General features: G+C 58.3%; 1 protein-coding gene across 1 annotated transcript in view; it reads right to left on the reverse strand.

Annotated features, from left to right (window-relative positions):
* Positions 1 to 6,387: 6,387 nt before the first annotated feature.
* GNAZ (G protein subunit alpha z) overlaps positions 6,388 to 21,094 on the reverse strand; it is a 54,626-nt gene continuing 39,919 nt past the window's right edge. Inside the window, exon 3 of the mRNA XM_058531979.1 lies at positions 6,388 to 8,273. Coding sequence (XP_058387962.1) covers positions 7,929 to 8,273 — 345 coding nt within the window. The 3' untranslated portion in view covers positions 6,388 to 7,928. The remainder of the gene's footprint in view (positions 8,274 to 21,094) is intronic.

Below are 21,094 nucleotides of genomic sequence, written 5' to 3' on the forward strand. Positions count from 1 at the left end.
CCGAGTTAAGGTCCCAGAGTTCAGGGCTAGGTGTGAGCACTCCCTGAGTTAAGGTTCCAGAGAGAAGACTACGGGAGGCAGGTTGAACAGAGCAGAGCCCTTGGGGTCTGGGATTGCTGCCACGCCACCCTCTAGCCTGGCTGGATGTTGGGGAGCATGCTAGCCTGGACCACAGAATCCCCTGGTGGTCTTTTAAAAAGACCATCCCATCCCTGGCCCTATCCCAGGCCACCAGAATCTGTCTCTAGCGTGGGCCCTGCACACATCTTTCTTAAACGCACCTTGGCTGATTCTCCTGTGTGGCCAAGGATGAGGGCCTCTGGAATACTGGGGTGTCTATGAAGGACTGCTGCTCAGGGCTGAGCTAAATGAATGCCCTGTGCTCACCACACAGGAACCCTCCTTCTTGGAGTGTGGAGAGAGGGGACTGGCTCTCACCCAGGGCTCTTGAAATTATTGTGACCTATTTAAGTATCAGAGAAATGTAGAGACAATGATAATGAACATCAGGTACCATCACCCAGCTTTGCTAAATCTTAACATTCTACCATATTTCATATTTGCTTGAGATTTTTGTTTTAAAAAAAAACATAATCCAAGCACCCTGTGAACCCCTCTCACCCAGCACCCTTCTCCTGCCCTCCCTTGAGCCACCAATAATTTGGTGACTATATCCCCAATGCATATCTTTATATTTTACCACAGATGGAATTGTATATAGATCTTTCTTTGCATGTTTTAAAACTATGTAAATGGATCTTGCTGTGTGTATCCCTTTGCTGCTTAAAAAAAGGAATGTTATAGTTTTGAGATTTATGTGGTATCATGGGCTCTGTTTCATCATTATAACGGTGACGTGTCCTTCTGGTATTTGGATGCTTACTTACATTCAGTATACTCACCCATGCTCAGCTAACAGGCACGCTGGTTGTTTCTGCTTCCGAGCATTCCTGCTGGGGTTTCCCTGGAGTCCCTCCATGGCCTCTGCTGGAGGAGGGCTCGTAGTCATGGGGCGCAGAGATAACAAGCCTTCAGCTTGGCTGGATTCTGCAGTTGCTTCCTAAACCACCTCCCTCCCCCAGCTGCATCCTCGCCAGCAACCTGATGGTGCACTGTGCGTGTCACTGTTGTGTGGTTTTGCTGTCCCCTGTGACTAGGAGATGGGGCATCTTTCTCCATGGCGCCGCCTCGATCTCCTCTCCTGCCCGGTGCCTCCTCGGAGCCGGAGCCCATTCTATTGAGCTGTTTTTCCATTTCTTATTGATTTGAGGGAGTGTTTCATTTATCCTGATTCCAACTCTTTTGTTGGTCACACGCGTTGCAAACATCATTTCCCGGGCTGTTTGTGTGGCTTTTGCTGTTTGTTTCTTCATCGGTCCAGCAGCTTTTTATTTGAATATAGTCAGTTTGATCAATCTTTTCCTTTATGTTTTTTTTTTGGGGGGAGTGCTGTTTAAGAGAATTTGGTGGTGTTTAAGAGCTCATGAAGATATTCTGCCATATTTTCTTCTAAAGTGTAAGAGTTTTGATTTTCACATTTAGCTGGTGAAGGTACCTGGGATGGATTTCTGTTTGTTCCGAGGTCTCCTTGTGTAGCCCTGGCTGAGCCAACACTGTCTTAATTACCAAAGCTCTGTGGTAATCTGTGTTCTGGTGGACAGGCCCTGCCCACCCTGCCCCCCATCCCCCCCGCCCCCCCGCACGTTTTTCTGGAATCTACAAGCACTAGGCGCACCAGGAGGAGTAGGGGGGCTGTGGTTCTGACGAGCCTTGTTGAGGGTCCCAGTGGTGAGCCTCAGCTCTTTGTCACATGATTTCCTGGGCGCTGCTCATTGCCTGTGATGTGCCCAGAAGGGAGGCCTGGGACACTGTGGTGAAGGAGGATAGCTAGAGGGAGGGAGGGAGACATGCAGTGTGGTGGGCACCCCAGGAGGTCCATCTCGAGGCTCAAGCACTGTGGCTTCTGGGTTGGTCAACGTGGCTGTGTCCCGGGAGGTGTCCCCGCTGGGCCTCGGGGTGGGGTGAGAGCTTTTTCGGTGGCTCCATTCGCATCCGTGTGTGACCTTGGGCAGTAGCACAGCCCGCTGGAGCCTCAGTTTCATCAGTGAGCATGGGCACCTGTGTGCTTTAGCCAGGACAGGCTATACCCAGGGCTCAGCCGGCTCATACCGGCGGTCATTAGTATGGGTTTTCTGTCCACAGCCACACTGGAAGGCACCCTCTGCCCCTGGCGGAGTGCTTGGTACGTGGCTGGTACTCAACAGATATTAGTTGTTTAGCAGGTTTTATGCCATATTTTTAAGAACCATTTGTTAGTTGTTTTCTTGCTGCAATTCACTCATTCGCTCCTTTGTTCATTCAACAAATACGTGTTGGGCCCTTTCTCTGTTCCAGCCACTGTGCCTCAGTTGTTCGTTCTGTAATGTGGGGTGTCTGTGGGGGAACCGAGGTCTTCCCTCCCAGTCCTTGTGCTCGGCCCAGTCTGGCATGTGCGTGTTTTCCCAGAGTAACCAGCAGGGGGTGCCACAGGACCGATGATGGCCTCACAGGGCTGGCTCTGCTCTCAGGCCAGGGGTGGTGGTGCAGTGTCAGGCAAGGAGAAACCAGGATTGTAGAGGCAGACGCCAGGCAGAGGTTGCCAGCCCAGGCCCCCCATCAGCTGGCTCTGAGTGACTGCCGGGGATTCTGGAGGACTCTGTGTCTCCTCTGCTTCTGCTAACCCCACGTGGAAACAGGCCTCATTTTGTGGCCAGGCGTTCTGTGGGAGAGAGTGCTGATGCTGAAATGAGGATTCCTCTGTACCTGGATTGTGGGGTGCAGCTGGATAGCCCCAGGGTCCCCAGAAGTGTCTCCCTATCGTCCCACTGGCCACGGCCCAGGCCCCCTTGAGCCCTCTGACAGTGGCCTCAGGCCCTGACTGGCGCGCCTGTGAGTCTGGCCTGCTCCCCACCCCCACCGTCGCCCCTCCCTGTGCCAGGCTCTGAGCCGCTGGCCCAGCTTCAGCAGCAGCACGGTGCAGGGACCGCTCTGTGGGCAGCCTGGGCTTGGGTGGGGCTGTGGGGCGGAGGCAGGCACCCTTCCCTGCCCAGAGGAGAGGACCAGCCAGGGCGGGGAGGGGGGCAGCGAGGATGTGCTCAGGCCTTTGCTGTGGAGACTGGCTCCTTGGCCTCAGAAGGGAGCAGGGCTGGGCTGGGGAGGGACAGGGCATAGTGGAGTGACATGTCTGGATGCAGGTCTGATCCTGGCAGTTTTTTTTTTTCCCCTTGTTTTCCCCAAAGCCCCAGTAGATAGTTGTATGTCATAGGTTCACATCCTTCTAGTTGCTGTATGTGGGACGCGGCCTCAGCATGGCCAGAGAAGCGGTGCGTCAGTGCGCGCCCGGGATCCAAACCCCAGGCCGTCAGTAGCGGAGCGTGCGCACTTAACCGCTAAGCCATGGGGCCGGCCCCTGATCCTGGCAGTTTTGAGGGCAGAGGGACATTCCTGAAGTCATCTCATCTGGGCTAGAGAGAAACAGGGGGTGGCTGTGTCCAGGGGGAACTCAAGCTGTGGGGGCAGCAGAAGCCAGGTGGAGTGGCTGCTGGAGAAGCAAAATGGGGTGCTGTCCCTCTTCCTTCCACAGTGCACCTCGGCCAGGCAGCCTCAGCCAGGCCTGCTGCTACACCCTTTCCCTTCTCGGGGGCTGGCTGGCGGGGTGGCCCAGAGCAGCCCCCTGCTCCTCCTGGCCCTGACACCACTGGGTGGAGGGATGGGGCTGGCTGCCTCAGTGGGGCTGGCCTTTCCTTTCTCATCTGCCTTCAGGGTGGGGTACACTAGGGCCTGGGGCATGTCGTCAGCCTGACAGTCTTTGGTGGGTAGTTGCCCCTCCCCAGGCTTAGGAAAGGTGACACCCACCAATGGTGACACTGCCCACTTGGTTCCCAGCCTGGCAGCCCTGCTCAATGCCTCCTCTCCCCTCACCCTCCCCACCCACCTGCCCACTCCAGCCCGGACAGCCCTTCCCTGTCTGGCCCATCAGGCCTGGCCACAGGCCCAGCGGCTATCCTTGTGCTCTCTCTCGGGGCAGGCGGCCTCTCTCAGCCTTTTCCATGAGGTTTCGTAATATCCCCAGGTGGTCTGGGACAGCCCGTTACACATGGAATTACCAGAGGGGTCAAGTCCTCCCAGGGCACGTGCTGGGCAGAACCAGCTGGCAGCTGGCCTAGGACCTACCTCAGCACTGAAGCCCCTCGCCTGGCTCATCCCTTGGTGAGGTGAGTGCTCCAGGGTGTCGTCAGCCTGTGTGGCCCCTCGTCCTCATGGTGCCAGGCTGCCCTCCCCAGCACTTGCTGCAGTGCCAGCTGGACCCACAGCCCACACCGGTTTCTCCTAGATGACAGGGGATTTGTGTGGGCTCTGGGGAGTGTGGACAGACAAGCAGAGCCCCTGGGGACCCAGGCCCCGTCGGGCCACTCATTACACTCTGTGACACACCAGAAGTCATCCCCTCTCAGGGTCTCTGCTTTCTCTTTTGTAAAATAGAATCAATAATCTCGGCTTCCCAGGAGCAGTGGAGGATGGAATCAGATAAGCAAGTGAGTCCTGGGCTCAGCCAAGGCCCTGGCGGCAGTGCAGTCCCTGAGGGGAACTGGGGTTATCATGACACTGTCATTGCCCAGTTGTACCAGCTCGGGTGGCCACCTGGGCTAGTGAGGATGGCAATACCCCTGGAGCCCGCACTCCTCAGTGTGTCCTGGGAGAGGGGGTCTGGGCCCATGGTGAGACCTGGGCTGTGGTTAGTGGCCTGCAGAGGGTGAGGCTGGACCAGCTTCCCCTGCACAGGGAAGCACCTCTCCCCTTAGGGCCGCCCTCCAGCAACTCTAGCCTCCTCTCAACGGTCCCCTCGCTCACTTTCTCTCTGGCTGACGCCACTGTCTGTGGACCTCTCCTGGACCTGCAGCTCAGCACACACGTGCCTTCCCCAGGGCCCAGTGGAGGAAGGGAGTGGGTCAGATGGTGCAAACACCCCCATCTACCTCGCCCTGGCGTGGATGCTCTGTGGGGAGTGGGGGAGGGAGGGAACTTTCAATGCCCAGGAAACTGGGCCCTGAGGAACGAGGGATCTTGGACTGTGAGGATGGGGAAGGGCACATCAGCAGAGGCATCAGTGGAGCACAGCGGGGTGCAGCAGGCTCTGTGGGGAAGAACCGGTGCAGACAGACTGCAGCAGAGGGCGGGGCCCTGGAGAGTTGGCTGACTGAGCTCTGCGAGCGGGGAGGAGCACTGTCCCAGGGAAGCCTCTGCTCATCCTGGAACACATCAGGACAGAAGGCAGAACCCTTCTACTTCCCTCTAGCTGTGTATTTTTAGGGTAAAGATGCTCATGGTGAGATTACTGCTCTTTTCACAGTTGGCATTAAAAGCGCAAAATAAGTCTCAAAGATTTTAAGTCACACGTTATTTCCTCTTATACAAAAGCCCCCCTGGGTTTTTGCTGTTTGGTGACGTGGGAAGGTGTGAAGGGAATCCCCACATGGGCTCAGGGGTGGGAGAGGTGAGAGAGCTGGCTCCGTGTGTGAGTCTGAGTGCTGTGTGTGCACGTGTGCGTGCATGTACATCCCCTCGCTCAGGGCTTCGTGCATGGTCCTGGACTGGAGGCGGCGGCGCAGGGGCCCTGTGCTCACTGTGGACCCCTACCTGACCCGTCCAGGTGCAGAACTGGGCGAGGACCCAGGCCTCAGGAGTCACCGGGCCCCTCTGTGCCTCCTTGGGAGGGCAACTCCATTGCTCCCTCATCTTCACCTTTGGCATCTTCCCTCATTTGTAAAATGGGTCACTGGTGACAACCTCCTGTGGTGTTGAGTGTTAAATAAAGTAATTTATAAGGAGCCTGGTGCAGCGTGAACAAACTTCCTTGACTTCTAATTAGTGTTTTCTACCACTCAGAGATGCCTCTAACGGTACAAGCTAGAATCAGCAAATGCTGGGCCAGCAGGGCGCCCCCCCCACCCTCATCGCTGGGGGTTGTGGGCACCCTCAGGCTCTCCGGGAACCTCTTCTGCTCCGTGGGGATGACTCTGCCCTGGCAGAGGTGTCTTTAGGGTGTGAAAGGTCTGGGTGACAGTGCAGCCTGGGCCAGTGCTGGGTGGGGTCTTGGGGACAGCAGGAGCCCTCACCACCCCCAAACCAGCCCCTGGGGACACATGGGTCCGGCAGATCACCTGTCTCTTGCAGCTTTTTTCCTCTCTTGAGGTTATTCTTGACGTTCATTTCAAAATGTTTTTACCTAAATGTGTGTAGAGGGGAGGGAAAAAGGAACCTCAGCACGGAAGGTGTCTGTGGCTGCCCTCCCAGATGGTACGAGGACAGGCACACGTCAGCCATGCACACAGCACGCTGGGACAAGGCTTAGCTCATTCAGGGTATTTTATTTTGTTAAAGTAGACAATCTTTGACTTCACACCATCACCAGCTCTTCGTTCCCTCTGTACGTCTCTCCCAGTCCTTGGCTGTGACTCCACGCACTGACCTGGGACACCCGGGTACCGAACAAAGGCTGAGAGAGAAGGAGGTTTGGCAAGGGCTCTGGCGGTGCCTTCCCTCTCGGCAGCGGCGGGGTTCCTATTTACACGCGGCCCTCGGCCAAGGTCCTTTCATGGCGTCCCCGGCCCTGGGGCAGGAAGGGCCGAATCGCGGGGGTACCAGCAGGCCTCCCTCAGGCTACAACACTGGCTGAGCCTTCACAGGAGTTGGAGCCGCTCTCAGCCCGTCTCAGGCGCCGGGCGTGTGGGGGCCGGGGCCCTGTCTCTCGCCTCCCCTTCCTCCACTTGCAAAGCCACGGATAATTTACTCTTTAAATACCAAGACATTTAGCTATTGTTCATTTGCTCCGAGGTGAAGAACTTTCTTTAAGTACATCACATTTATTTTCTGAAATAAAAACAAAGCAGAAACCGCACCAGTAACAAGAGGACGCTGCATGGGCGTATGTACAATGCTGCTTTTCCGGCTGCCGCAGGCGCCGGCCGCCCCAGCCTCGCTTGGGAGCAGAGGGGCAGACTCGTCCAGATAACAACTTTTACACTCAGCAAGCCAGACACAAAAAGGATCACCTGAAAAAAAAATATGTTTTGAAAATCTGCATTTAAAAAAGAATACTCGACTGCATCTGAAATTTTCTGTATTTGTTTTTCTGCGAAACACCACGAGATTTGGCCAAAAAAAAAAAGATGTCAGAGAAGAAAAACCAGGTTTTGATTTATAAAACATCAGACTAGTAGAAGAAAAGCTGGAACCCAGCTGGCCTAGTTTGAAACAAATCGTGCCACTCATGTTATTGTGTGGATTTTTGCTGCATATTTTGAAGCTGTTTAAAAAGAGCTGTGAGTGGCTGGAGGTCTGGTTAGTGCTGTCGTCTGGCCTCGTACCCTGGTTCCAGAAAGAACGTGGTAGAGAGCAGACCAGTGGTGGGCGTGGCCAGCAGGGCAGGCGCATGGACCCTGCTCTGGTTCCCCCTCCTGATCAGCAGCAAGGCCCCCAGTCTGGAGCTGGGGCAGAGCTGGCCTCCTCCAGGTGACCCGGCTGCCTCTCCCCATAGTCCCACGCGGACCCAGATGCAGACCAGAGCCGAACTTGGGAAGGCAAAGTGAAGGGGCAGGAAGGGCTTGTGAACTTGGTGACAGCTTCTCAAGTCTTCAAGAGACCTCGATGCTTTGGGGAACTCTGCCGTCTCCAGACTACGTGTGTGTGTGTGTGTGTGTGTCTCTACCTACCTAGCAATCTATCCATATATGTTTATGTTTGTGGAAACGTGGGGGCCAAGGAGGCGGAGGGGCGGGGGGGCATTCTTCAGGCCCCCGTTTTCTGCCCCTGGGCTAGGTCTCCCTAGCACGAGTGGGGGTGTGATACCCCAGGGGTTTCGCCACAGGCAGACAGGCTGGCCTGGCTCCTCAGCAGAGGCCTATGTACTTGAGATTGTTCTGTATGATGACGTCTGTCACCGCATCAAAGACAAACTGGATGTTACTCGTGTCAGTGGCGCAGGTGAAGTGGGAGTAGATCTCCTTGGTCTCCTTGTTGCGGTTCAGGTCCTCGAACTGCCGCTGGATGTAGACGGCAGCCTCCTCGTAGGTGTTCTGGCCCTTGTACTCCGGGAAGCACACGGTGAGCGGGATGCGCCGGATCTTCTCCGCCAGCAGGTCCTTCTTGTTCAGGAAGAGGATGAGGGAGGTGTTGATGAACCAGTTGTTGTTGCAGATGGAGTCAAAGAGGCGCAGGCTCTCTGCCATCCGGCTCTGGGGGAGGAAAATGCAGTGTTAGTTAGGGCATACAGCAAAGGAGGGCCTGGACCCACAGCCCTGCTGGGAGGAAGCCCCATTGGCAGGGTCTCCCCGCCCAGCGCTGGCCCCCCAAAAAGCACCCTTCTGTTGAGAGGCTGTCCTCTGCCAGGCCAAATCTGTCTCCACCTGCCTCCACAGGCTTTGGAGCCCCTGAAGTGGCTGGCACCGCCCTCCGTGCCCTGACAGCCTGGCACGTGTCTGTGAGAGGCCCTCCTGCCCTGGTGGCCTCTCCTCTCAGCACTCCTGTCAGGGACCTCGAGACGTGGCTTTGGGGCTGCTGCATGGCCTCCCTCGGCCCCATGGACCTGGGCAACTCCAACCTCACAGCCTGAGGGCCCCGTCCCCAGCCTACCCGGCACCCCACACTTGATCACAGGCAAGCTCAAGTCTCCCATGGGGCACGCTGTCATCACGCCTCCCTCAACGTGAGTGTGAGCAGCCTTCTGCCCAGCAGTCAGCTCTGGCCTGCTGGAGTTTGACTCAGTCCTTTGAGCCTTGATCTTGCCACGTGGTACTGCCAGTCCTCAGCCAGTCTGTGAGGGGGTGGCCTGCACTTCCGAAACCAAAGGCTCCAGTTCAGAGAGCTGGGGACAGCTCGGCCCGCTGCCCCTGCTGGGCCGTCGGGCTCACTGAAAGTCATGCACGGCCTCTGCCCAGGGCAGGATCCCGTGGCCCTGCCGCCCAGTACAGAGAACATGAGGATGGCAGCCCAGGAGATGCAGTGACCACAGAACACGGCACCCAGCCCTTCCTTACCTTCCCTCTGAGGACCGTAAACATGTTGTAGTGACTATGGCTTTTAAGGAACATAACACACTTGTCTGACTCTCAAACCCACTGTTTCCACACAGGACTGACAATTCTGACTTCTACAAGGAACTGTTGGTGAAAGGTGCCCTCATTTAAGATAAAAGGAATGAGCTGAGTGTCCAAAGTCTGGAACTAGTTTAGATCTGAGGCGTTGGATTTAAGGACTTTTCCAACCGGATTATATCACCAATGACAAGTGACAAAAATGGAAGTGGCGGCGGGCACTGACAGTGTGGACACAGGGCCCCGGCTTGTTTGACCCTTACACCTTCCTATTCCCATTTTACAGATGAAGAAACTGAGGCCTGGAGAGGCAGGGAGGTCACCTCCTGGGTGGGGTGCCTTGGGGGATCCACACCGAGATCTCACTCTCCCAGAGACCCTGAGGTGGCTGAAGTACGTGGTCCACCAGCGTCAGTGCTGAGAAGGAACAGGGTTAAGAGCGGGGAGGATGCCCGGGGCACCTGTCATTATTCGCCAACCACAGAGAAGCTGCCTTGAGATCCCGTGCTCCACCTGGGAAATGTTTCTCAAAACCAATCTTGCGCCTTCTTTAGAACCAGCTCAGGAATAAGAGAAACTCTGAAAAGTGAGTAGTCTCAGGTCTTGGGGGTGTGTGTGTGTGACTTTTCTGCAGAGAGAAACAGGACGCAGGCTCCCCATCCCCAGCAGCACCTGGTGGAGCCGCAGGATGTTCCAGAATGCAAGAAAGAAGCGGTGGTCTAGGAATGTCACGTTCTACTGAGACTAATGAGCTCTAATGGATTCCCTGAAGCCACATCTTAAAGACTAGCGGGGCTGTCATTTGTCATTTCTCGTAGCATGATGTCATAATCAGGGGCTGTGCTTCTGACCCCAGATTTCACATCCAATGAATAACAGAGGTGGCCATTAGCACGTATTCATTAATTCATTGAGCAAACACTTGCTGAGCACGTCCTGAGGGCCAGCGACAGGTCCCAGCTCTCCTTCCAGGTGATGGAGACCCAGAGAAGGGAGCCCCAGGGCTGTGGGAACAGCGGCCAGGCAGGGGGCTTCCCCCAGGGCTGAGGGGAGATGGTCTGGCCACCAGCAGGTGGGACCCAGCAGGCCAGTGGTTGGGTATGGAGCTTGGGTTCAAGAGATGGTGGGCAAGCATGGAGTGGCGTCAGGTAAAAGGGGCAGGAAGCAGTCAGAATCCTGGAATGGGTATCCAAGCGGAGGCCAGGGCTTGCCCCCCTGAGCCTGGCTGAGTCACCTGGGGTGAGAGCTGGGGTGGCTCTTGCACCCAGCCCAGCTGCTCTTGGGCAGGCTGTGGAGTCCGGGAAGCAAAGGGGCAGGAGGGCCTCCTCAACACGCTGAGAGGGCGCACATGTGCAGCCCAGTGGTCATGCCGAGGGCACTGCTGGTTGGTTGGTCTTCTGTAGGGCATGTGTGTGAGGGAAGAGCTCAGCTGCTGAATCCTGAGGGGAGCAGGCGCCACGTGGCAGTGGAGGGGTCAACAGGCCATGCAGCACCCCCACCCGCACCACTGTCTTGGCCCTCTTCCTACTCAGCACACGCCCCCACTCCTGACTTCAGCCCCACTGACCAGCCCCTTCCACACCATGTGAACCTCGGCCCCATGAACACCTCTCAGACCTTTTGGAGTCTGGACATCTTTCTGAGCCTCATGGTCCTTACTTGGAAATCCCAGCAACTCAGGCGATTGCCTCAAGAGGCGGCCTAGAGAGCAGCCACACCCTTGGGGGTCCCTCACACTCACACATAGGATCGCGATTGCTATGCAGTGTCGTCAGGACCACAGACCAGGTGTCTCCCTCATCCTGGGCCCTCGCCCGCTCCTGGGGCTCCTCTTGCTTTGCTGGCATTTGGGGGCTCAGTTTTCCCAGTTCCCTCTCTTCCTTGGGACAAACCATGGGGAACCCAACTGGCCATCATTTAGGCACCTGGGAGACGATGGGCATCAAAGGAAAACCAGGAAACCTCTATAGTGTGGATGCCCGGCCTCATGGCCTCTGCCAGACAGGATGCAGGAGAGCCTGCAGGAGGCCAGGGCCTGGTGCCATGCTTGCAGATCCACAGGAGCTTCAGGGCACGTGAAGCACCAGGCTAGACGCCTCCCTCCGCCTGCCATCCCCTAACACCTGCTGGGTATTCACAGCCCACAGGGGGCGCTGCGCCCCAGGCGCCTTGGCTGAGGAGAGGAGCAGAGCCCAGGAGGTGGTGGGTGGGTGGGGTGGGGTCCCCAGTCGTTTGACTGGGTGCCTGTGGTGCTGCTGTCACTGTGGTGCTTGCGTGCGCTCCTGCAACCCGAGTGCTGCCAGGGGGGGCAGAGCAGCATCCTGACACTGCAAATCACAAACCACTGTAAAAGGAGCGTGCTATTTTGGGCTGTAACGCTGAAAACCATGTGAAGTGTGCACCAGTGTGAGCATGGGAAGGAGCGCCCTGGGCACACCTCCCGCCCAGCCTCCTGGGCCCCCCTGCAGGCAGCAGGAGCACAGGCCTCCCTTCTCCGCCCATCTCCCCACCTGGCCTCACTCAAGGTCCCTTCTTCCTGGAAGCTCGCCTGACTTCTCTGCCCCGAACCCCTGATCATCTTCCTGTGGCACATGTCTGGCTGTGCCCCCTGCACCAGGACAAAGTCCCAGCCCCTCAGTCTGGCCTCTGGGGCCTGCCCTGGCACCTCCCAGCCCTTGGTGGGTGTGCACGGCCTGGGTGCCAGCTGTGGCTCTCTTCTTCTCCTCCCCAACCCCTCCCTGGGGTCCCAGCCTGCTACCAGTTCTCCTGTGACTCTGCCCACTTGGTGTCATGGGTCTGCTGCTGCTGAGGGCCCGGAGGTGGTGAGACAGGGTTGGGCACCACCCTTGTGTGGGCCGACTGGGCCGCTGGGGCGAATGAAGCCAGGGCAGCTTTGGCGTCACTGGACTCTGCCCACATCACCCCTTGTCCTGCCACGACTTTCATCAGCCTGATGCAAACATCCTCTCCTTAGACTCGGGATCAGAGGAGCTGCCTCTGCAACCATGGCTGCATTGCAATGGGCGGGCTACCCATGTCACACATGGGGAGATGGAGGCCTGGACAGGCCGACTCCCAGGGCTCAGGTGACAGCCCTGTGTTTCCACCAAGCACACATTCTCTTCCAGCGAGAAGCCCTCCTGGCTCTTACCTCTCCAGGGGCCATGGAGCAGCAGTCGTGGATGCTTCTCCCAGGAAGAAACGCACCCGCTAGAGTTGCCTGCAATGCCAGCCCAGGGCTCTGATGCCCACCCAGCTCTCTCCAGGGCCTGCTCACCAGAGACAGCACCTTCTAGGAGTCGGGGGTTTGTCTGCACATTCATTCAGATAAGTAATACAAAGCAGACGAGTCCTGTCAGAGGCCCGTGCAATGGCAGGAATCTCACTGCTCGGTGGTAAGAAACCAGTGATTGGTAACAAAGCACGCCAGACATGGAGAGGCAGTGGGGCGGCTGGATGCAGTCCCCAGGGTGCTGCAGAAATCATTTCTTGGCCATTTACAAAAAGAAAGCCCTTACTCAGATAGGTCCAAATCTACTCAACACCACTGAATGGACTTTCCCCCAGGGTGGCACGTGGGTGTCGCCTGCTTAGGCTGAGGCTGGACCTGCTGATCGGTCTCAAAGGATTTTCCAGCTTGCTGGCCAGTGAGTCTGGAGTCTTTGCTAAGTGCCGACTCGGAGCAAAGGCCTTCACCCTGAGCGTGGCTGCCATGTGACAGCACCTGTGGTGGCCTGGACCAGACCGGTTCCTGGAACGGCCTTCTGAGGAGGCTGGGGACCAGGGTGGGCTGAGGCACAAAGGGAAGCCTCTGCCTGGTTAGTGAGGGGCCTCGGCCCCCAGGCCTGATTCTCCACGAAGGCTCTCCTGGTGTCATGGAAGGGCAGATAGCCCTGGTTATGAGCCTGGGGTTTCAGGCCAGAAGCTTGGGGTTCACTCTCACCACCAGTGCTTCCCATGCACTACAGAAGCCATTTCTCCTCTCTGGGCCTCCGTTTCCTCATCTGTAAAATGAGATGGTCATGGCACTCAACGCCAGGACTGTTGTGAGAAGAATCCGCATCTGCTGGGCCTTGTCCCGTGGCTCTGTGGCCACCCCAGTGGGTGCTCTCCCATGCCACTCACTGCCCTTCGCCTGGGCACTGGGGCCTCTGTCGTCTCCTCTCACCGGAAGACCTGCCTTCCCCCACTCCCAGCACAGAGCCACTGTGGGATGCGGTTGTCCAACTGCAGAGGCAGCTCCCGGGATGGAGAGGGAGAGAGGTTGACTCTGCAGACTGGGGTTCAGCCAGCACTCGCCAAGCTCCTGGGGCCAGCAACATCTCCGTGCTGGCTGTAGGTCCCAGGTCCATCTGGTTCCTCTGGGAGGCTCTTGTAACTGCTCAGCCTGGAGATCCGATGGCCGCCCAGGGCCTTCCCCACCTGCCATCTGGACCTTGTATTATACGCTCGGCTCCTCTCTCGCTCACTGTTAGGCCTGCCTCCTTGTGAGGTTCCCCTCACTGTTTGTGGGGCACAGGACAGCCCCAAGTGCCAGGTCGAGCATGTCCGGTTACCACTGTTTCCCTGATTTAACGGTCAGGCCCATGAGCTGTGTCACGGGAGGTTTCCTTATGAGCTGGCTGGTTCCCAGAGACCTGGTGCTGGACCCGACTGTGGACACCTGAGTCCAGCCCTGCACTCTACAAATGAGGAGCATGGGAACCCCACAGGGAAAGGAGTCTGCAAACACTTCCCGCATGGCCTTTTCCAGCATATCTGCCTCCCTTGATTCAAGAGCTCACGGCTGGCCTGAGGGAGAGGGGACAGCAGGTGTCCCCTGGGTCCCAGGTCCCTCTCAGAGTGAATTCTGACTCCCCACTCAGCACGGGGGGAGCATTTCTCAGCCCCTCTAAGGCACTGTAGTTTCTAGAAGGAGGAAAGGGAGCTGACCAACAACCTTCAGGCTGCCAGCCTGCCTAGGGTCTTTCCAACCTGTGCCCTCCTGGGGGCTCACTTCAGCCTCTGGCCCTCCCTGTTCGGAGGCTATCCTTCCGGAAACCTCAGAGTCCACTTCTTGCATCTCCCTGTGCTGGCCTCCAACACGTGATAGAGTGTGGGGTCCCATGTGTGGCATATTTGCAATTTAACAGGCCTCTGGGGCAGACTAGGGGTGAGGGCCCTGTTTTTGGAGATGGGGAACCTTCAGTGTCTCTTCACCACAGCCTAACCACCCCCCATGATACCATACACATTGCTTTCCGGCTCATAACGTCCTGAGGCAGCCACGTGGGGGAGATGGAGGCCCGGGGTCCAGCCTCCAGCTCCACGTACTCCGTTCCTGCATCTCACCTGCTCCTTGGCGCCTGGCACAGGCCAGCCCCTTGCCAGTGCCACTCTGGGCAAGATGCTCATTCCTCGGTGCCTTGGCCCCTCACCTCTGAGGAGGGGAGCGATACCAGCCTCACAAAGAAGTGTGGGTTTTTTTTCAGGGAAAAATTCACCCTGAGCTAACATCTGTTGCCAGTCTTCCTCTCTTTTTTTCCCTCTCCCCAAAGCCCTAGTTCATGGTTGTATATCCGAGTTGTAAGTCCTTAATTCTTTTATGTGAGCCACCACAGCATGGCTACTGACAGATGGGTGGTGTGGCTCTGCGACCAGGAAATGAACCTGGGCCACCAAAGTGGAGAGTGCGTCAAACTTTAACCACTAGGCCATCAGGGCTGGCTCAAGAAATATGGTTTTTAAGGGAGAAAATGCAAATGGAGACGTGCACTTGCTCTTGTTATCATTAGTTGCAGGGCCCTGGGCCCTTCACCGACCTCTCAGGTCTCAGGTCCTCATCTGGCTGTAGGGTCAGTGGAGCTGCAGGCATGCTGTGCGGGCACCTGTCCTGATGTGGGCCCTTGGCCAACCTCGCTGCCTTTTGGGGTAACATAGGCCTCCCACCCTCCTGTCCTGATTAGTGGCAGGCTGTGTGGGCTGCTGGCCGCCTCCCCACGGGGACGCTGCTACTTGCTCCCTTCAGGGCCCCCAGCGCCTCCTCCCACCCTGACAGCCCCTCCGGGAGGCCAAGGAACACTCCAGGTTGCCTTGGTTTCCACACCAGCTCCCAGAGGCAGTGCTCCTGGGAGACTGGTTCAGTCCACCCTGTTCCCGACACCCTCTTGTCTCTCGTGTGGACGTGCACTCCAGAAGGGGTGGGACCGGCACTCTCTACCCTCCAAGGTCACACTGGTTTTGGGCGGCCAAATGCAAATGCTGACTCATGCTGAATGCGCCATCAACTAGACCCTTGTCATGTGGGGGCCATCCTGTACTGATGGGCAGTTCTCACGGGGTGAGGTGGGAGTGTGTGACACAGCGTGTGGCCGGGGAAGGCTCTGTACCGACCCATCCTGTCACCCTGTCCACTCACCCTCCACCAGGTCCCCACCCCTCAGGGCCCAGTGCAGGGCCTGCTGTGGTCACTGCACAGGGCAAGGCCAACTGGCCCAGCCAGGGGTCCACAGGGATCTCAAGGCTTAGACCTCACATGCAATGCAGGTGTTGTCAAGGTTTCAGCTCTTCCCAGAACCAGCCTGAACCCTGGGGCCTGGGTGACCTGGAAGGCCCAGCTTGCCTTGACCTTGACACCCTGCACTGCTGAGCCCCCGCACTCCACACCCCTCCCTGCCTTGCCTCCCTGGGCAGACGCTCCAGGTGCCCGTCTGCACGAGATGCTGTTCTAGGTATGAGGGAGACAGAGAAGCGAGTTGTCAGCCCTACTCTCAACAAGCCGGGTAACCTCCAGCGGGAGCTCTCAGCAAGCCAGTCCGGCAGGATGAAATGAACGAGGTGGTGTGGCAGCTGTGGAGTGGCCGGTGAGGGTTGGAACCCCTGCTCTGCCAGCCACCAGCTCTTAGCTGTTCTGAGCCTCGGTCTCCCCACCTGTAAAATGGGGTTTGTGGGTGTACCTCCTCACGAGGTGGCTGAGGGCTGAAGTGTGATGTGCGTGGAAAGCTTAGTCCGCGTGCCCAGGGACCAGTGCCTGCTAGCAGCCATCATGGCTTTAACTCTGAGATAAAAGGGGAGGCTTCCTGGAGCAGGGGTAGAGCTCTGAAAGGAAGAGGGAGGGGAAGGGAAAGGCCTGGAAAGAGCTGCAGCCCGAGTGTGCTGGGAGTGGTGGTGGAGAGGACGCAGCAGGGGCCGGGGCCCTGACACTGGCTCAGCTGTTTGGGGCTCCAGAGCCTGGGGAGCCTCTGTCCTGCCCTGGGACTCAGTTTCTTCATCTCTAAGACGAGTTCTCAGTTCTGTTGTTCTGTTTGGTCTGGAAAGCCCAAGTCTGCCCTCGTAGAAAAGCCTGGAGTGTTTGCTCATGGGAACCGTGAATTCAGCCTTTCACACTGGAAGTAGAGCTGGGAGGCTGGGCTGTGGACATGAATGAGCTCCATTCACCACGGACGGAGCTGGCCCTGTGGCCACCTATTCTGCAGCTGAGCCATCAGGCCTGGCCCGGGTAACAGAGTGCCAGCCTCCAAGGGTGCTGAGAGCAGGACCCGGGCAGTGAGTCTGCCTGGCAGCATCCTGGCTGGATGGGCCGAGAGGGAGGTTTCAAATGGTGCTGGACGTCAAGCTGGCACCCTTCACAAAGTAACAGCCATGCCTCTGGCCCCCCTGGGTTCCCTTTCTGGCGGAAGACTTGGGGCATCAAGGTGGGGGGCTGCCTGTCAGCCAGTAGGGGGTGGCTTGAGTGGCGTGGGGGTGCTGCTGACCCAGTGAGCGGCACGTCCCAGTAGGCAGTCTGGTGTCCAACCTCAGTGTGGTGCCGGCTGCCCCTTCCCCCTCATCAACAGCGAAGGCAGCGGAGGCCCGGAGTCCTGTGTTCTGGGCCTGGTGGTGGGGGGAGCCTCCTAGACCTCCCTGCCCATCTGAGCCCTGCCGGAAGTCTAGGCTCAGATGCCCCCAAACTTCTCCAGCGGAGAGAGGCTGAGCGGGCCTCACCCTCACACCCATGCCCCGAGGTCCCGGCAGGTGCGCAGGGGTGGGGTGGGGGCTGTGTTAGATGGGTCTGCGGCTGTGCAAGAGTCTGAAGATGGGCTTGTGCCTCCAGAGTAAAACCACGCCAAGGACAGTGTTGGTCACTCAGGGACACAGCTTATTCTTTACCGCCAAAGAAATCGTGAGGCAGGTCTTTGGGGGTGAGATAGGGATTGTGTTTCTCTTAATGCAAAACTGCAGAAAAATCTAGGGCCACCTGGGGTTGCCTGGGTGGCCCTGCTGGGTGGGCATGGGGGGCAGGTGGAGGCTGCACCCGGGGTGCCCCTGGTCCTGGGCTCCGTGGAGAACAGGCCAGGCTGGGCTCAGACTGCAGGCTGCCTGGTGGCCCAAAGCCCTGTGCTTCCCCAGCTAGTCCACTCAGGGTCCTCATCCTTCCGGAGTTCATTTCCCTTTGGGGCTCCAGCTTGTCCCAGGGGAGCTCAGATATGCAAGACCCTGGCCTGTGTCTACCCTCAGGTTGAGGGGTACAGGCAGGAGGGCTCCCCTGGGAACCAGGTGGAGGTGGCAAGAAGCAGAACACGAGTCCCAGAATGGGCTGGAGGCGGCCTCCTGGCTGTCCCTGAGGGAGGCGGACAGGCAGGACTGGGACACAGGAAGACGGCAGAGGAGGTCAAGTGCTGTCGAGAGCAGGGGACAGGGTGGGATCTGGGGGTGAGAAGAATGCTGGCAACAGCAGGGCCTCATCTGGGCACCAGGCCCTGTGCTGCTGTCACAAAGATGCCATTTAGTCAATGTTAGGACACTCTGCTCTCCTTCCAGAGGAGTTACGGCCGCAGAGGGGAACTGTGGCCACGCAGCTGTCCAACGCAGGCCTTTCTGGGCTCCGAGGATCCCTTCCATTCACCTCCTTTGAGGAGCCTCTCCTGATAGCCTCTTCCCCGTCTCCGGGCCCCACCACCCCCCCTAGAGACATCAGGGCAGCAGCTGGGTTCTGCCCCAAGGGCTCGAGACTTTCCTGGGTGTCCCTTTGCTACTGGACTGGGTCTTGTGCCTGCATGCCTCCCTCAGCTGGCCTGGCCCTGGAGACTTATGGCTGCACCCCTGACCGGTGGACAGGTGGCTGTGCTGCAGGGCAGCCTCTCTGGCTCTGCCTCTCTCCTTTTGAGCCTTAGGGGGAGGCCATGGTACACATTCGCCTGTCCTCAAGGAGCTTGTGATGTGTATGGGGGGCAATGGGAGGAGACAGACAGAAACCACTCAGTAAGGCAGCACGGCAGCTCCTCGGCAGAGGCCCAGAGTGGGAGCAGGTGAAGGAGGCCTGAGTCATCTCTGCTCACGGCTGCAGGGATGGGGACGGGGCACTCAGGCCTCCCCAGGCAGCTCCAGCTCCAGGCTGTTGCCTGCTGGAATCCATGTTTCTCTACGCCCCGCCCCGTCCCACGGTACTGAGCCCCCTCATTGGAAGTATCTCCCGGAGGGCAGGACCTGTGTGCTCGGCTCACCCAGGCCTGGATGGAATCATCATAACCCCGTGCAGACAAGAGGGCAAATGTGGTCATGGTCCAGCCTCCCAAAGGGAGATGGTGGGCGAGGAGGCCTCCGAGCTGCTCTCTGCGCTCACCAGGGTCAGGAGCATGGCAGCCGCTCGGGTCCTTCCCAGTGCTGAGCTGCTGAGTCTATGACAGCAGCTGCCACCCAGGGCGGGGCTCCTCTCCCTCTGCAGAGCTTAGTACCCAGACGCTCAGCAGACACTCAGCAGACTTGCTGCCATTTCCATGACAACTGGGGAGGAAGCCTCCACCCTCAGAGCCTCACACAGCAACACAGACCTATGGCAAGAGAAAGCTACGGATCTTTGAGCTGGGCCAGGCGTCCCTCCACAGGGGCTCGCAAGCCTGGGCCTGGCTTGCTGGCCAAACGTTGTCCGTCACTGTCTACTTACTAGGGGGGTGGAGGAGAGCCTCTGGGAGTCGAGGAGACTCCACTCTCCTTGAGGGGCAGGGCAGTAGGCAGGGAAGAGGGGAGGTCCTTTCTGTGACCTGCTCCTGGCTAGAATGCCCCTGGATGGGGTGGGCCTCCTGGTGGGAGGGAAGGTGAGATGCTGGCATTGTTACTGAAGGAGCACTGGACGATGTCTCACCCTTGTCACCGTGTGGCTGTGTTAGCCTCAACAGCACCCCTGATGGCTCTGGGCTTTACTTCTCCCCTGTCTGGGGGCTACCTTGATGCCCAGATGAGCTCTAGCTCAGTTCATCTCAGAGAAGTGGCTGTGAGGCGTTTCCAGACGTGCCATGGAGGGAAGCCACAGTGGCTCCTCCCAATATTTCCCCTTAACAGATGTGGAAACTGGGGCTGCCTGGCCTGCTTAGGCCCCTCTGCCGGGCCCACCACCCCCACCCCAAGGAAAGCCTGACAGCAAGAGCCACCCTCGGGCCTGGTCATCCCCCCGCTGCTACTGGCCTTAGGAAACTGGGAGGTGTCTGAAGACAGAGCTGGATAACCGGGGTCACTTCCAGACCAATCTGGTTAGCGCTCCCCACTTCTTCCTCCCACCAACCTAAATGCTGCCTTGCCGGACTGGAGAATTGGATTAATGAGGTTAATGAACCAATGAGCCCCTGACTGCCCCGGGAGCCAGTCTGCAGGGACAGCAGAGAGCGGGCAATGCTGCGGTCAGCTGCAGGGGCAACGGGGTGAGCCGGGAAGTGCTGCCACCCACCTGCCCGCCCTCCCCTCTCCTGGGGCACTCAGGGCCTTCGGGGTGAGCAGCCTTCTCCCTCAGGGCAGCCCCTGCTCCCCACAGCTTCCCAGGCCCTAGTCAGCTGCACCCACTCCCCAAGCCTGAGCCCCTTGAGCCCAGGGAGCTGCGCTGCCCCCCTAGCTGCGTGTGAGCCCTGGGGACACTGCAGGGACAGCAGCTCATGGCCCCCACCCCTCCTACCTCCCCTCCCCCTCCCAGTCACAGCCAGCCCATCTGACCCCTTTTCTCCCTGGCTCACTTCAGCCCTAGGGCTCCCCGGGTGACATGTGTCGGACAGTCTGAAAGGGCAGCAGCTGATGCCTTAGCAAGCAGCCCTAGGGGCAGGGCCTGAGAGAGGGGCCCGCAAGGGCTGGCTCTACCCCGAACCCCGATCTGCTGGCGGAGCCGGCTCCTTGGTCTCTGATAGGGCTGCCCACCCGCTCCGCTACCAGGTCCACTGCGGGCTGCCTTGGTTCTCCTTGAACTTTATTTTACCCAAGAGTTGCGGGTCCTGGTAGCTGTGAGACAGCAGTTATTCTGGGCTACGGTGAAATGAGTCACAAGAGAAATGTGGTCAACAGGCAATAACGAGGAGGCTGGAGGCCCGGTGTTCCCACCCGCCGAGTGCCGTCATCTGCGCGCAGCACTGAGATGCAAGCCCAGCCTCCCCCGGCCGCCTCGGCCATCCTCCAGCATCTTTTCTCTGGACCCCAGGCGGTCACTCTCAGGTGCACCTTAAGCTCCTACTGAGTGCAGAGCATGCCTCTGCCTCAAGGGACAGACAGAGAGGAGCAAGGAGCAGTCCTGGCTTATGAGAACTGAGTCCCCCAGGCGAGGGACACCCATGCCACTAACTGTCCAGTACCACACCACCCTAGCCGAAGGGCAAGTAGCATGAAGGGGCAATTACAAAAGAGCTGACTTCTGCCAGAGAAGGAGGCACCCCAGGCCACGGGCACAACCCCACCAACAGAGGTCGGGGGAGGTGGGGTACAGTGCGCAGAGGGCCTGGTGTCAGGCTGTGGGCTCTGCCTGCATCTGTTCCATCAAAGGCACCTCCAGACAGACCTGGCATCTGTCCATGCCTCTCCTTCCCACTGCCACCACCTCTGTCTCTCACTGGGACCCATCTCCCCGCTTCTGCTCTCTGACTCCCCTGTGACGCCACCACAGCCACCAGATCACTCCACTGCCTGTGCAAAGGCCCGCAATGGCTTCCGTCAGAGCTGAATGACCCCTACACCCTGCCTGGCTCCCTGACCCA

The sequence above is a fragment of the Diceros bicornis genome, chromosome 35 (genome assembly GCF_020826845.1).
Source record: "Diceros bicornis minor isolate mBicDic1 chromosome 35, mDicBic1.mat.cur, whole genome shotgun sequence".
NCBI lineage: Eukaryota > Metazoa > Chordata > Mammalia > Perissodactyla > Rhinocerotidae > Diceros > Diceros bicornis.